Genomic DNA, 17,247 nt, shown 5'->3' with positions numbered 1-17,247 from the left:
CTCATACAGCTTGGTGGTAAAAAGAAATTCCACGAGTTTCCTCATTTCCGTCAGGCAGTTAAGTGTCTCCTCGAGGTTGGTTTTCATATCAAACTACTGATATCAAATAGCCGTGAGTAAGTTTCATGTGGTTGATGCGAAGTCTTCTTATTGTCACAGCTCTAGAATAAAAACACTTCTATGTCGTCTAACCTATTTTCACATTCGAATTTTTCATGTCATTATTCTTGTTATTATTATTATTGTTTTCTCGAATACTTGTCCTTGGTATTTCGAAATAGGATTTTTTGCATATTAATTCCTTTCCCGATTTTAATATTTCCTCTGATTCAATTGACGACACCTCGAATTACTCAGAAGTTGGAGAATTACGTGGCTTACTTTTGTTTGCGTTTAATTATTATGCAAAGGATCTTTTTCAGTAAATATGGAAACGGAATATTGGAATTTACAATCAACTTTCAAAACGATAATTGGAATATTTATTCGCAATGTATGTTGTTTTCTTTAAAATTCTTTCCACCCATTCAATGATTACATCATACTATCTTCGTACGGAAGAAGATTTTGAGAAAGAAGACCCATCGGACGTCCACCAAAAATATGAAAAGATAGTTGGCAATCTAATTAATAGGAAAAGTCGACTCAAAACAGATGATTTTCCTACTTAACGAAAATAAAGTTACCTCATAAACATTGTGAGTAAAATAAAAGATCTTTTAAAAGATCTTCGGATAATAAATTGCCGACCGATTAAAAGTGCTTTCAAATAGTGTAAGAGCTTGTGGACCTCCAGAAATGCTCGCAAAGCGCTAGTAGACAGTTGAAAATAGCTTGTTGATACAAGATTGCCATGAGCTTGCGGACCGGCGGAAGAGCTCACAAAATGTTATAAGTTACGTTTAGATGATTTGTTTGTAGCCGCTGTTATTTAAACCATATTATTAGTGAAAAAATGTTATCATTGATAGAGAAAACAGAAGTCAAACGTTATGTTGAATGTTGTAGTGTTAGTTCAATTACTTACAAATTACAGGGTGCGGCAGCATAACTTCCTTTTTTAAAAAGTTCGCCATTTAGTCGGTAGATGTCGTAACGGAGTGCTAGTGGTCTCGTTCGAGAGGGGGGACTATAAAGTTTTGTCCCGGCACAGTTCAGTCGCCATCATGCGTTGGAACAGTGAGGAGCGTGCGTTTGCCGTTGAGGTTTACTTTTCGAGCGGATGTTCTGTGATCGCAACCCAGCGCGCCTTTCGGAATCGCTTTAATTTAGCCCCCTTGGCCCCTGTCCCGGACCGGAAATCAATTGTTACGTGGGTCACTACGTTCAGACAAACTGCAAGTGTGACAAGACGAAGAACTGGAGTCCCTCGGCCCATTAGATCACCGGAGAACATTGAGTTAGTTAGAACTTCAGTGTTGCGATCACCACGGCGTTCTGCGCGCAAACATGCGTCTGCCCTTGGACTTTCCGATCGTTCTGTGAGGAGAATACTTCATGATGATCTTCATTTTCATCCATACAAGATGGCAATTGTGCAGGAACTTTCTGAACGTGACTTCAATTCTCGGAGGAACGCGTGTGAGGTTTTTCTGGAAGTCGTTCCTGAGGACGCTATTGTTTTTTTTAGTGATGAAGCCCATTTTCATTTGTGTGGATCCGTAAACAAACAAAACATGCGCTACTGGGCTGATACCAATCCTCGACAATTGCATCAACGGCCTTTGCATTCACCTAAAGTCACAGTGTGGTGTGCAATTTACTCACGTGGAATTATTGGTCCCTGGTTCTTTGAGGAAAATGAAGTCACAGTGACAGTGAATTCGCATCGGTATGTAAACATGTTACAGGAATTTTTTTTCCCACGGCTAGATGAGTTGGACTTAGGGGACACTTGGTTCCAACAAGACGGAGCAACGGCACACACTTCAAGAACATCGATGGCTGTTTTGAGGGAACACTTCCCAGAGCGCCTTATCTCAATTAGGGGCGATTTGGAGTGGCCAGCCCGCTCTCCCGATTTGACCCCTTGTGATTATTTCCTATGGGGTTTTTTGAAATCCCGTGTGTATGTGAACCGTCCAAGGACCCTACAAGATTTGAAGACGAACATCCAGGAAGAAATTGCCAACATAACGCCTGCTATGCTGGCAAGAGTCATGACAAACGCCAGAAATCGGTTTACTCAGTGTATGGAGAATGGTTGACGTCACCTAACTGATTTGATCTTCAAAACTCAGTAAAACAAAACTTTATGTATGTGCATGTATTATAAAAAAAAAAACGAATAAAAATTTTCTGATTCATACAATAAGTTTTATTAACTTTTGAAAAAAGGAAGTTATGCTGCCGCACCCTGTATATGTAAATATTTGATAAAGATCAAACACCGATAGGATTTAACACTTCTTAAAGGTGTTTAAGGGTGGATTATTGCTAATATTGGAGTAAAGGAAATCCTTAATTAAAGCTCTAAAGATCTTTATATTCTCCATAAATGACGGTTTGGGCAGCAATATCTTCACAGACAATACACGCAACGATTAAGTAAGTGTTAAATCTGCAGAATATCCAAAAATACTATGAGCTTTTTTTCAATCACTGTTACATTATGAGGGTTATAATCATAAAGCAGCAGGATAGCGCAACTTGTAATACATCCAACGAGAGTTACCCGCGGTTGAAGAAATCTGGCACAGAGAAGATATTTTGGCAACCCAAATCAATCTTCATCTGATTTTTTTTTCACGGTTTTCTTAAAGGTCAAGTCTACGTGATTGAACTAATAACAATACTCCAGTTAAAAGAGATCCTTCGTCAAAAAATGAGTGTATATCTGGAGCTATGCGTCCAAGAATTTTCCAAAATATAAGAACAAGATTTCAGGAAAACCAGCGGCTACTCGGACGATAAAATTTTTATAAATAATTTTTTTATTTCAAGCTATTTATTTTGAATAAACAAAGTAAACTACCAAATTACAAAAAATTATAGCCCACCCTGTAGTAGCGACTGAAGGACAGAATCAACATAAAAAAATCAGTGTTTATGGGGAGTGGGGCACATTTATTGGTCCTTTTTTCCTGAAAAAAAGTTTACAGGTACAGCACTTCTATAAACTGAAGTAATACTAATTTTAGCCTATATTTTCCGTCCTAAATAATGCCTACTCTAAGGCTTTCGATTAGGTTAAATCATAATATTTTAATTAACAAATTGCAGTTCTACGGTTTCAAGGGAATGGTTCAAGTCATACCTTACCAACAGATGTCAGCTTGTATGGGTTGATACAACGATGTCTTCTTGCAAGAATATTGAAAGCCCCAAGGCACTATTTTGTTTCTTCTGTTTATAAACACCAATCTAGATATCAGTGGTAAAATATGTCTGTTTGCAGAAGACACTAGTTTCTCTTGGAGCAACCCTGATCTTACAGCACTTCATACGACCATATCTAGTGATCCTTAAATTGTTGTGCGATTCTAATTTTCTCTGTCTCAACGTTTCTAAAGCTAAAGTTTTATCATATAAAAATACATACATTGCTGCTTTTTTTTTATTGAATAACACTACCATTGAGTCGTTTAATCTGGCTTGTTGTGGACAATTCCTTGAAATGGGAGTTACATATTGCCGCCTCATCTAAAAATGCGCCTGTTTTGCGCTGAGATCAGTTTTCAAATAACTGAACTTATCCGCCTCCTTAATAGTCTATTATGCCTATACAAGAGAGCTGTTAGATATTTAGTCGGACTAAAAGCAGGATTCACTGTAGGGACTTCTTTAAAAGATAAAAATTCTGACTTTCATCCTTATTCATCTTTGAATTAGTTTGCCTAATTCGTAAGCACGCTTCTCCAATTTCAGAAAAATCGTTGCATGGCTATCCACTTAGGAACGCGGAGCAAGTCCTTTACGTAGCTACTCCACGTAGAGAATTAGTTAAGGGCTCAATATTTTACATTGCAAAAAAATCACTTGAAAATTGAAATCGAATCGATATCACATTTTCCCGCATTCCGCAATATTTGAGGGCATATTTACTGGAAAGTACCTTCTACTGGTTTATTTTTGCTATGGATTCATATTCGACTTGTATATAATTGTTACTCATTGTGGTTTTTTTCTGTATATTGAAATTTTACTTTATTTATATCTTTATTTAGTTATTTTTATGTGTGTTTCTTAGTTTTTACAAGCTTTTGTCTACAAATTGTAAGAATTTTTTGACAATAAAGCATTTTTCCCTCTCTGTTTCTTAATAAATATATTTCCAAATACTTAAAGTCCTAACTGACCTGTTAATAATATATATTTACGACTAGATGATCCTGCTCCACGTTAAGTATTTTCGCGAATCTTTAAATTACCGTTTACTTGAAAGATGACACTTTGGACATTTAATTAAGTTCATTTATTATACAATTATTATATTCCCTGAATAAATTGAATTACTTTTTATTTTGCCTGTATAAGCATCATTTAATCAAGTATGATACTGCGGAATGTATTATTAAACCCTTTTAAATGAAGTACTAGAAGACCCACATTTCAATTAAAACAATCAATTGGTGAGCTTTCGTACACTATTGTCAAAATAATGAATTTATTTCATAATCAAGTGGTGTTCTGTATATTTAAATATTCAAATTTCACAACTTGTCACTGAAAGCGTTTTTCGAAAAAAGTTCCAACATAATTCAGGTACCTCGTTTCAATTAAGTATGCAGCTTACTAGTTTTTTAGGGTATTGACATTGTAAAATATCATTTATTCATGTGAGATAACAAAATATACTTTCGGTGAATATGGAAATTTGTTTTGTAGAAATAGATCTTGCAAGTTCGAAGAAAAACCATTTCGAAAATTTCCACCATTGAAATTGATTAGATAAAAAGCTTTAGATTTCCATGACAGCCGTTTACGAGAGAAGGATACATTATTAGAAAATGTTATTGAGAAGAGATAGATTGATTTATGAGGGAGACTAGCGTTTCGCTCCGGCTTCGCTCGCGTACTAAAACATTATGTCTATGTTTTGTTTGTCGTAGGGTCTCAACAGTCTGATGTGTGAAATATGGGAATTACATTCAAATGCAACACTTTTTATACACGTAGTTTAATGCTTTTTATCATAGAGGAAGATATTATAATGAAATTCTAACATTTTTTTTACATTATGTCGTTGATTACATGTGAAAACTAAATTTAATTATATGGTAACAAAGATTATAATGACTTTTTTGTATATCGACAAAACAGAAACATCGAACTACAAGTACAAACCTTTCATTAATCGTAAAGGCTACGAACTTGAGTACTGGACAAGCAAGCTGATATAGTTTCGTACTCTAGATAATCCGACTCAGGGTATGGAAACTCCCAGGGGCGGAAAAGTGGCAATCAATATATGTATACATAGATTTGGGGTCTCGTATACACTGCGATACAGAGGATCTATTGTGTTCTCCTTTCTTACTGCGATACTGGAGAACCCTGTGTTTACAGCTGATCCATTATTCCCACTCCTTTCAAAAAGTCTAGAATATGGGATTTCACACTTCGAGAGAACGTGTATAGAGAATTCGACCTCTGTGCAACAGAATCTGCACGCCGCATTATCTGCTAGGTCTAGTTGAGACGCAGTGCTCCGATAGAACTCCTGTTAGTATTCGTAGATTGTTCTTACTTAGGTTAATACATTCAGCAGATCTACTCTAGTTATAGTTTTCCCAAAAGGTCTCTGTCTGTGTTAGCCCCTGTAGGTTGTCCCAATAATTGGTTTTACTCTTATCTACCTTCTTTTCCAGTGTTTTTAACATTGTTTTGTAGTCGATACCACAGAAGGGTGCGGGTCCTATGAAGGGCTTGTCTGCCCCCGCTTTTATTTTTCTTGCATAGCTCTATTAATACGTTGGAGACTCTACGGATACATTTTGGTTCCCACTACAAGCGTAACTTCAACCAAATGTTCAAACACCAGTAAAAACTTAGGTTAAGATGTTAGTATGGAGGGTCTAATTAACTATCTTTAATAATATTTGTAGACACACTTGAGAGTGCTCCATTAGGCCAAACGTTATTGACCTCTTCTACCCCCCACTGCGTTGAAGTAGAAGACAGCTCTTTGAAGACTTTGGTAAGTTTAATGTAAACCTTTAAATTTCCACACATGAAACTGCTATGAAAGGAGCATACAGCATTTTCCTTTTTTGTGTTACAGTGCCTCAGCCCTCAGCTTCCCTAGCTATGAATGAAATAACCAACGTGCCAGTGAGACCATTTGAAGATGAAAATAACTTCGAACATAAACAAGATATTTATAATATGTCTTTTGCATGTATTACTGCAACTAATAAAGTTTTTTTTCAATAGGCTGAACAGCTGAAGATGTGGACACCACAACAGAAAGCTCAATGCGTGTATTGGTTCATAGAGACAAAATCAGATACACAGGTTCAACGGAACTTTAGGACAAAATTCCAAACAGACCCACTATCCAGACCCTCCATCCGTGCATGGCACACAAGCTTAATGAGTACCGGATCAGTATTGCATAAAAGTGGAGCCGGTCGACCCAGCGACCCAGTCCAGAAAATGTGGAGCGCATACGGCAAACATCCGAAAACTTCAATTCGTCAGACTTCAAGGCAATTGCCTACAACCACAATCCACGGGGTTCTTCATAAACAGTTGCGTCTTTATGCCTAGAAGGTACAGTTGCTGCAGGCACTGTTACCAACAGGTCGATCAAAACGTGTGGAATTTGCCGTAGGCATATTGCAACGTATTGATCATGAGGAAGATTTCTTGAGAAAGGGGTGTGTCTGTGATGACACCACGTTCCATGTGTCTGGTACAATAAACCGCCACAACGTAAGAATTTGGGGGTCGAGCTTTAACGAGACAGCCCAAAGGTTAATGTGTGGTGTGGACTTATGCACAACAAAATCATTGGTCCTTTCTTCTTCATAGAAACCACAGTTACTGGCTGCGTGTACCTGGATGTAGTTCAAAACTTTGCTCTTCCTCGGTTGGAAGAATTACAGCCGATTGTTGACTTCCAACAGGATGGTGCATCACCACACTGGTTAACAGCAGTTCGGGAACATATCAACGAAACTTTTTCCAACCGATGGATTGGACGGGATGGCCCAATTCCATGGCCACCAAGGTCTCTGGATATAACACCCCTCGACCTGCGGGGTTATTTAAAGGACATTGTTTACCGGGCACCGGTTAATGATATTGATGACTTGAAATGCTGCATTACACAAGCTTTTAGTACAATCACAGACGATATGTTACAGCGTACCTGGCTCGAAAATTACAGACTGGAAGCGCTTAGGGCCACCAATGGTGCGCATGTTGAGGTGTACTAAAAAAACTTTATTAGTTGCAGTAATACATGCAAAAGACAGAATATAAATATCTTGTTTATTTTCAAAGTTATGAATTTTTAAAGTTGTAAAGATAATTTTGGAATAGCCTGTATTTGTTTAACGACGATTTTGTTTGTTTTATTCAATTACAGAATTGTTCTTCAAAAAAGTTTCAAATATATGATGTTGTCATTGTCAGTTGCATCTAGGTCTATTTTAGTAGCACACTTGTAACTTATTATATCATAAAAGGATCAGGATCAGTTAGTCTCTGTACTGAGTAAGAAAAAACGGATGACCCGGAAAATGTTGAAAGTCTGTATGAAATATGCGAAGGCAAGAAATGTAAACAAGAAACGACCAGCACAATTGTAAAATTACTGGAGAGAAAATTTACCAGATTATTTAGGTAATTCCAACATAGTGTTTTAGCAGGTTTTGGGAAACGACAAATTCCCTGCTAACAGACTTATTAAATATTGTAATGAATTTTACAAACTCGTCCACAAGATGGACCGTGAAGCCGATCCTATTCGATTATATTAATAGAATCTAAAATTTGATGGACGCGCCCGGTAATAATTTCCGGCTACAAACTATATTATTTTTTATATTTTCAGTATGTTATGGCAGTTTTCATAGAATCAATATCTGAGAAGGTCTGTTTTTTTGTTCACATTCTACAACCCGAATTATCGACAAATATGTTGCGTATAACCAGGCACTTGTTTATCAGCGAGTCAGTCAAATAATTATGTCATAGTGAAGGGGTATACATAGTAAAAAGTAAATTAATATTATATAAGTTAGTTCATAGTTAAGTCTTAATTGATAATTATTATAAATAGCGAGTAGTTTAGTGTTTAGTGCATAGTTGAGTGTATTTAGGGTATGACTAAACTAAGTAAGGGAGAAATATCTTGTCTATAAATTCACCAAGTCGTTATAAACAATTTAAATAAATATAAAAATTTTACATACATATAATTGTATTGAATTGTGTAGAAAAATTGACAAAGTTTTGGAAGGTGTGAATAATTGAAATATATTTTGTTTTACATGTTTATTTTGTATTTATTTTTGTTTCTTTTTCGAAGCTCCATTCTATCAATTATTCAAAATGAAAAAATGCCTCATAAGCAAGTGATCGTTTTGCTTGAAGAAATTTTATTTGTTTTAAAAATTAACTGGACGAAAGAGGTTATAAAGGTACAATTTGAAACATGCTGCCAACAGTCTAAAAGAAACTGTTGCTACCATATATGTTTAGTACAGGTAATGAGTCCAGAGATGGGGCACAAGCAGGAACTCGAGTTCGCTGTATGAAGAAGGTGGTTGATGAATGTTCCCACCTAACAAAACTACAAATAACTTTTCCTCACTCTCAGCCACTAAAAGTATTTTTATACTTGATTGACCCTCGTATCAAAGAGTATTTAATCTCATTTTATCTCGAGAGAAAGTTTTTATTTGCAGACATTTACAAATTCACGATATATTGATAAAAACGTTTATTAATTAAAATAATAACCAGTTATATAACCAGCAATCATTTCATGCGAAACCCATGATTAAATCCAATATCTTAGAATCTAATCTTTATTCATGACAAGTAGCTTTAGAACGACTCTCAATATCCATTTTACCAATCCCGTATATTGAAGACAAGAAATAAAACGAATAGAGATGGACGTAGACGCAATGAAAAACCAATTGACTGATTTGGAGATTAGAGAGAAATTATTACTTGGCACAAAAAAAGGAAATTGTCTCATAGTCGTAGGCGATAAGTTTAGACAGACATGAGCAATTTTATAAAGGGCTCGATAAAAGAAAAAAAAAATAATTTTATGAGTGGTGAACCTTATTTTTACCTTAAACAAAAATTAAATGCTGCATTGGTTGATTAATTAACAAAAATTGAGTATTTTTTAGAAGAGTATGAAGTGGTATGAAACTTTGACTGAGCTTCTGACAGTTATTCATGTGATATAAAATGGAATAAGCTAAGTGAAACTGAATGCTGCTCATTCAATAGGTTTCTAACGCTGTTTTTGCGAAGAAAACGCCTGTTCACATATCGTCGGTCCCATGCCATAACCATGAATCTGAAAAATTGCCCGATTTGACCTAAGTGCACCAGAAGTCTTGAAACGACCTATATTAGCCATGCCAAACTCACGAATGTGTTTACGAGCCAATTTTTCACAAAGTCAAGTCAACTGTTACGAAAAATCAGTTCTCATAGGGTGGATTTCAGCCGGATGTGTCAGTTCCATGTATTTGTGCATTGCAAACATTTATCTAGATAGATATAAAAATGTCAGGTTCGTGATTATCTATTTTGATTGGATTCACCTATAATATTGAATGTAGCACTTCTCTGCTTTTGGATTTGCAGATTTGTTTTATTCGTACATCATTGTTGGAAAGAAGCAATTCCAAAGGGGCAATTAAGAAAGATATATGTGGAAATCATAGACCTTTTAACAAGCTTCGCAATAATGATGAGCAGTTGATTATTCTCTCATTTCCCGCCGTCCAGTCACATTACTTCACAAAAAAGTACCTTGATCCCTCTTTAAATATTTCCGTTCTGAATACCATGTATAAAATAATGTGCCAGGAGAGAAAAATATGAATTTGGTTTCTTTGGAAAAATATAGACAAATTTTTAGAGAATAGAGAATATGAATTGGTGTTCTTTCGGCCGAAAAAGTACCGTAGCAAAAAGTGTTCAGGGCGCAAGGAAATGGTCGAAACTGAAATCATAGAAATAGAAGAACAATTTCAAGAATATATACGAAGAATTAGCTCGCAAGTCCAAGGATAACGACAAAAAAATGGCAAAGGAAAACACTGGAGTTATATCCTTTAATTTCGATCTACAAGCAGTTCATACGATACAGAAAGGCCCAGCAGTACAAATTATTTATTGTGGTGACCAACAAAAGATCTTTTTCGCTGCCAGGTACCTTCAAATTCTCTCAACTCATGCTATTCTAAGTCAAATAGATCTTTTGTAGTCAAACATCTGACATACGAAGACTTTTTTTATTTTGAAACACATGGAATTTGATTCAACATAAATCAAATTTCATGTCGCAAAATTTGCAGACTTCGCTATGTGAAGAATGAGCCAACAAAAATTTTCTTTAAAATCAATTACGTAGATGAAGATTTTAAGGAAATAAATTGTTTCAAAAACCACATTCAACAAGTCTTACAATGATCAACTGCCTATTTACTATGCAAAGACTATGCAAAAAAATCCGTGAATAGTTTTTATGTGATGGAAGCTCCCATTTGATTCTCACGCCAGGCGCGAATTTCGCTCTGTGACATTAATTTAATACTGTCTAAGATATATCGGAAAAAGTGTGTAAGTATTCTGGCCGGTGATCATTTTCCAACGTGATTACCAAAGAAGCAATGCGGAAAGATCGAAGAGTGACGGTTCGGGACCTCATCTCTGATCTCTGATGTCGGCAAGTTCTGCATTCACAACATTTTGAGAGACCGTTTAGGATATTTCAAGGTTTGTGCAAGGTGAGTCGAGCAAATGCTGACGGATAACAACAAAAAACAACGTGTGCAAGTGGCTCCCTGATTTTAAGGAACATTTGGGAGGGACGTATTTCAAAACCGACGAAGAACTGAAAGAAGACGTTTTAATATATATTATATATTAGAAGACGTTAAAATGCATTGATCTAAACGAAGTTTATGTCGAAAAATAGAGGGAAGTATAAGCTTTCCAAACATGTATTATTGTATGCCAATGAACAAGTTTTCCATTGTGAAAATTCGTCGGGAATTTTATATTTTCATCTGTTCTAATTCTTAGGGTTTACCTCCCGGAAAACAGAATGATTCGATCCACCTTTTTGACCGATTATTTTGTTAATCAGTACTGACACATAGAATAAGAGAATATCCGTTTTCTTTGCCTAGTTCATTTAGGGTCTCTAGAGATTCCATGACCCTCTTATATTCCGATTATTTGACATTTGATTGCTCTTGAATGTCAGATAGATTTGCTATATTTCTTTTCCGATAGTTCTATCATAATTGAATTATACACACCTTCCAATGTCTAGAATTTCGGCCTCTTGCAGCAGAGTATAGGATGATTTCCGCTGTTAGTGGTGGTGCAGATGCACGCTGGTCATTGCACCTTTCTCAAGTGCTTTATCGACTATTATTCAAGTTTTTTTCTGCTAGATAATTGCTCCACATATTTTTATTAGTATTTACAAGTACGGTATTTAATAAAAAATTGCAAAAGCATTGTGCACAGAAGAAGTTTTTATATCAGCAATTTTATCCAGATTTACATCCACGTGACTATTTTTTGTCTCCAAAGCTGAAGAGAAGAGATTTAACTCCAACGATGAACTTATATTACGAGAAAATACTTCGCCAAATATTATTTTTAGAGAGGATAAAAAAATTAGAGAAACTTTAGTATAAATTAAGCTTAAAGAAATTGAAGAATCAAACAACTTTTTATCGAAAAACCCGTGATCTTTCCAGAAAGTCACGTATTAATTGATTAGTGAAATTTAATACTATTTACTTACACAGTTGTGGTGAGTACGACGTATCCGATGCTGGAGCATTAAAGGCACTCTCTGGTTTAGCTACGACGAGAACGACTCGATCTTGCGTCGTTTTTAATGTGGCTACAGCATCTTCGTGAGTAACGTTTTCTAGATTCACTTCTCCTTTCTGTAATAAAGAAATTATGTTGAAATACTGATACAGAAATATTTGATACACGATTTGAAATAGCAAAAAAAATCGGATAGGCTCCAAAAAGAGCTCAGTACACATCTAGTCCTCTGGTTGTTTCATTGAAACAATTGATGAAAATAGTTATTCTTACTACGTAATTTTGAGTTTGAATCCTTTTAGTTATGTATTTTAGCCCATAAATTCAAAATAAAATTTATTTTTCTTTTGTGACGTGTTTTTGCATTTAATTCAAAAATGAACATTGTACGAATTTTGTATATATACTTATGAAAAAAACAGCATGTGCAAACTAGAAGAAAGCTGTGCACATTCAAAAATTAGTTGGATAATGCCAATATTTATTTTTTCAACGACAATTTAATATAATCAGTAGCGGAGGTCCTACAGCTTCCTTTGCAGCATACCCCATTTTATACGCCACACGTTTTTATCTATCTACTCGTTATCTGGATAGCTCTGTCTTTCATGGTATGTTCCAATTCCTTTCTTCCAGGCTCTTGAGGGTCTACCTTGTCTTCTTCTATTCTGCGTCTGATAAATGTTTGATACATGCTTTCTTAGGCAACATGTTCTGCTCCATCTTCGTCACATGTCTGTACCAGAGCAGTTGCTTGGTCTGTATTAACTTTGAAGAAGTGTATACTTGATGTTTCTCAAGTAGTCCATTTCCACAGCGGAGCAAAAATCGAATGTTTAAAATATTATGCGTGAAAAAGCGTGCGGTTATTAAAGAACAAGCAAGAGAAGTAATATTCAACAAGTGCGCAAAAGGTGTTCCCGCCAAATATCCAAAATATCGTTCCCAGTGATTACCGGTTGTTTCAAAGCTGGTGTGGTAAAGAAATTTTTTGGATTATGCACTTATATGTGCGGTAAATCAAAAATAATTGAGGTGAACCGGACACTTCATAAAGAGTCAAAAATAAAATATCTTAAGTAACAGGCGACCGTCTCCAAATTTAATTTATACAGGAGTTTTTATGTAGACCAAGACTTAAAAAACTAGCACTCAAGTTAAGAAATAGTAGAGCAATATCAAACGCAGAACAAACAAGAAAACAAATAATGGAAAAATCACATGAGTACCAAATAGACAGAGATTTTCTTCATCAATTTTCAACAGAGCTTTAACTTAATAAAAGGAAATCAACTATTGACAGAACTAAAATAACAAAGTATTGAAACAAAACTACGAAGATTAATCAAGATGAGCGAAACAAGGGTTAGGATACCTAAAGGAAAATCTGATGAGTTTGTGATTAACAAAGGAGTAAGACAAGGCTACCCGTTTTCGGCAACTTAGCATTAGAATACATAATGAGGAAAATTGATTTGAGGGAATTTAAGGTCTAGTGGTGGACAAATAATGAATTTATTAAAAGAAATTACAAAAGGGTTACAGTAAGTGGTCAAATTGATACACATCTTTATTAATACATTTACGGTAACGTTTCAAATTCAGTTTCAATTGCAGTTCAGAAGTTGCGTGGTCTTCTTGCAAAAACGCGATCCTTGACCTCAGAGCAAGAAATCACAGGGTGTCAGGTCACATAACCTCACAAATCATCGTTTGCCTAATCATTCTTAACCCTTAAGCGGCGTGGTCCGAAATTTTAACACTTAATGCGTTGCGGAGTCCAGGGGACTCCAAAATATAAATAGTGTATTTCCTATTGCATACTGAAATAGTGTTTTTTTATGTTCTATACGTAATCAAAGACGTATAACAAAAAGGAACATTGTTTATTTTCAACCAACTTAGTAACAAACCAGAGCAAAAAATCTAAAACTAGATATGCTAATATTTTAACAAAAATAAACATAGTATTCCTTTTATATTTATTTTGAAAGAAAAAACTGAAAAATAAAAACTTTTTGTATTGAAAACATATTTAAGAAGGTCTAAACTAAAAAAAAAACAAAAAAATAGTTATTTTTACAGTAAGCTGTAAAATATTGACAAACAAATATATAAAAAAATATAATATTTAGGTATCCTCCTGATTTTCAATGCATTGAACACACAATTTTCTCGAACATTGCAAGCAAATTAGTTTTCTGCATTCAACACATAGAAAGCCAGTTTTATTTTTTAATTTTGGGTCACATATAAAAAAATACTTCCTCTGATTTTTAGGCAAAACATCTTGATCATCAGCTGGGGTTTCGAATGCCAACTTCAAAATTCTTGCGATACCTACTTTTAGCTCTCTTGATAAATGTGCATTCTGCACTCTTTCATGAAGAAGTGGTTCGTATAGTTGTTTGGCCAGTAATTTCAAAAAATCTGGTCTCTACTACAGGAATATTTAATGGTTTTCTCGTCTATAGCATCCACTCCAGATTTTGTATTATTATAATATGCATTAATTTCAGGCAAATCGCCATCATCCTGTTTGCAGTGATGCATCGAAGAAATAAAGATAACAGGTTTATTTTTCATTGGTACTCTGGAAATTAATGTTTTATTACTTGTAAAGCCATATAATGTAGATCCCACCTGTCTTAGTTTGTAGGGTAGAAATTCTTTAGGTATTCCTCGTTTGTTTTTCTTCATGGTTCCAACTTAAGTAAGCTTATTTTGCAAAAGGTAATCAGTGAGCTATATTGAAGAGTACCAGTTATCACCCATAATATTTCGGTTGCTTCCAAATAGTGGTTTGGATAGACGAACAACAGCTTGCGTTGGAATAGCAAACCGTTTTACTTAATCTGTAATATCTTTTAGGGAGTCAGTACCCTTGCCACAATAAATATGTATTATATACAATATAGTAGGCCCGGGCATCAACAAGGCATTGGACTTTCAGGCCATTTTTACATTTAAATACATTTTAAATTTGCACCTACCTATAAAGCCGACCAGCATTTCATCGACAGTTGCATTGGCTCCTAAAGCGTAACTTGATTGAGAGTTTTGGTTAAATTTTTCAAATATATGTGATATCGCTGCCGCCGGGTCAGTTTTTACTCTTACGATTCTCTCTTCATGAGTGTCGAACCTCTGGCAAGCTAATAAAACAGCAAATATTGTTGCTGACAGTACCAGTCGAAAAATTTCACCACCAGTCCCGTCTGTTGAAAATATTGATTCAATGGCCTCATTATTAGACTTAAAGGCAGCAGTTAATAGCAGAAGTGTAAGAAAACCATTTATTTAAATGGAATTTGTTTCTCGGTACTCTGTACGATTCTGATTGCCTGGTTAGGTAATATTTGTATATTGCACAACAATATCAAGAATATCTTGCGAGAATTTTTGCCTCCATGCTTCCAGCGGTTTAATTTCTGCTACAACATTTTTATTCCCTGGCAACTTCAAATGTTATGCGCTGCTGTTCTCACGTTTCGGGTTGGTTCGGTGGCCGCCTATTTGTATCGGTTTTTTCCGTAAAAATATTTTTTCTGGAAATACTTGTGTCACTGTCGTTTTGACTTTCGGTAACCTGTATTCCATCTTCATCGTCATAATCATCACCAGAAAGCTCACTTTCTGTTTCGTGATCGCTTGTAATAGCATTTTCGATAGTAGTGTTGCTTTCGGGATCGCAATCTTGGTTTGAACCTTCTGTATCACATTCCTTAAGCCATCTTAGCACTCATTGTTCAAAATTTAGAGTTTGTAGGTTTAACTGTTTTTCGATTCTCAGACATAGCCACTAAATTGAAAATATTACACTAATTGCGCCTCGGATACAAGTACTTACTTTGATAATAGACTGAAGTCGACTGAGCACGGGATGGGTCTCCCCTCCATAGGAAGGTATTAAGCAGCGCTTACCGCCTGATCAACAAATACGAAAGTTATCACAGTATCATACTTTCTCTTAGAGTCCCAGGGACACCGCAACGCCTGTTAAGGGTTAAAAATAAACATTGAGGTACTCACGCACACATGAAGCGTGGTGCGGCGAAGCTGCATCCTATATGAAATGACGTATGTTCGCGAGTGTTGGATCGTTGTTCAATTGCCCAAGTAAATCTTCGAGCATTTCCATGTAACTTTAGCCCGTCACGTGACCACCCTCAAAAAAGTACGGACCCACGAGACCTTCCGCATGGATACCTACGCACACAACACAGCCCAGACAGTTTTAATTCTTCTTCTGCTGCTCAACTATTCCCAGCGCCACTGTTCCAATATTTTCGTTAGTTGTTATATTTCTGTCATATTTTCAAAATTCGCGAACAATATGAGTTCTAAAGAAAAAAATTCACCTAAACCCCTGTCGAGTCCATCGTGAACCCTTGGGGGTTAACCTAGGCCACTTAGGGAAACAAAATTGCCTATGACGGCTGGGCAGGTTTCTACTTGATGGCTGCCATTCGAGACGAATATTTCCTTTTAATTGTGCCAAGAAAATCGGTTTGTTAGCGTAAAATTTAGATTTGACATTACCTCACAGGAAAAAGTCTATAGGTGAATAATAATATTTATAATTGTCAGAAAGGCGAGGAAGTTGATCTTCAACATGCATTTGTCCTTCTGAAATTTCTGTAGGTGGAAAAGTTATATGGCAAAGAGTGTTAGATCTAGATTAATGCAGATCAAAAAGAAAAAGAAGGAAATTTTGTGTTCTGGCTAGATATGGCAACTGCTCATTATGGACTTTTTGGGAACATTTGCGGGGTTGAATATTCCGTTTATTGAGAAGTCTGGGAAATTTTAAACGAAACGTAAATTCGAAGGTTGGGAAGCAACTACACAATAAGAATTGAAAAAGAAAATATAGAACAAACACTTGATTGAGTATTTCATAATTTAATACAACAAAAAAATAAAAATCAGGAAAGAGAGTCGACTTTGTTCTGATTCAGTTATATGAAATGTGTGTAATTATAGAGTAGTAACAACCATTGTTTTATAGAGTAAAGTAGAAATAATTGAATTAAAACATTTTGCAATAAAGTGAATTTCTTTAAAATCTTTTAGTTTAGCCAACTTCACTGAGACTCGTTAATAACGACTTACGACTCAACTATAGTATGCAGTAGTGGAGAATGAAACACAAGGTTTCATTATACCAGGAAATTTCGACTATAATAACTTCCAGAGTAACTCAACGTAGGAAAGTTTCGAAGAAATACATAGGTTGACATGGCAACG

At 35.5% G+C, this 17,247-nt stretch overlaps 1 protein-coding gene across 14 annotated transcripts in view; it reads right to left on the bottom strand.

Annotated features, from left to right (window-relative positions):
- The window catches only part of LOC130450233 (disks large 1 tumor suppressor protein), a 1,338,131-nt gene that overhangs the window by 189,547 nt on the left and 1,131,337 nt on the right, over positions 1-17,247 (bottom strand). For all 14 annotated transcript variants that reach the window (XM_056788522.1, XM_056788521.1, XM_056788509.1 and 11 more), the window contains one exon: positions 11,966-12,113. In XM_056788522.1, the coding sequence (XP_056644500.1) occupies positions 11,966-12,113 (148 nt within the window). The remainder of the gene's footprint in view (positions 1-11,965; positions 12,114-17,247) is intronic.

This window comes from Diorhabda sublineata, chromosome 11, assembly GCF_026230105.1.
Source record: "Diorhabda sublineata isolate icDioSubl1.1 chromosome 11, icDioSubl1.1, whole genome shotgun sequence".
In the NCBI taxonomy this organism is placed as follows: Eukaryota; Metazoa; Arthropoda; class Insecta; order Coleoptera; family Chrysomelidae; genus Diorhabda; species Diorhabda sublineata.
This window is presented reverse-complemented; position numbering and strand designations above follow the sequence as displayed.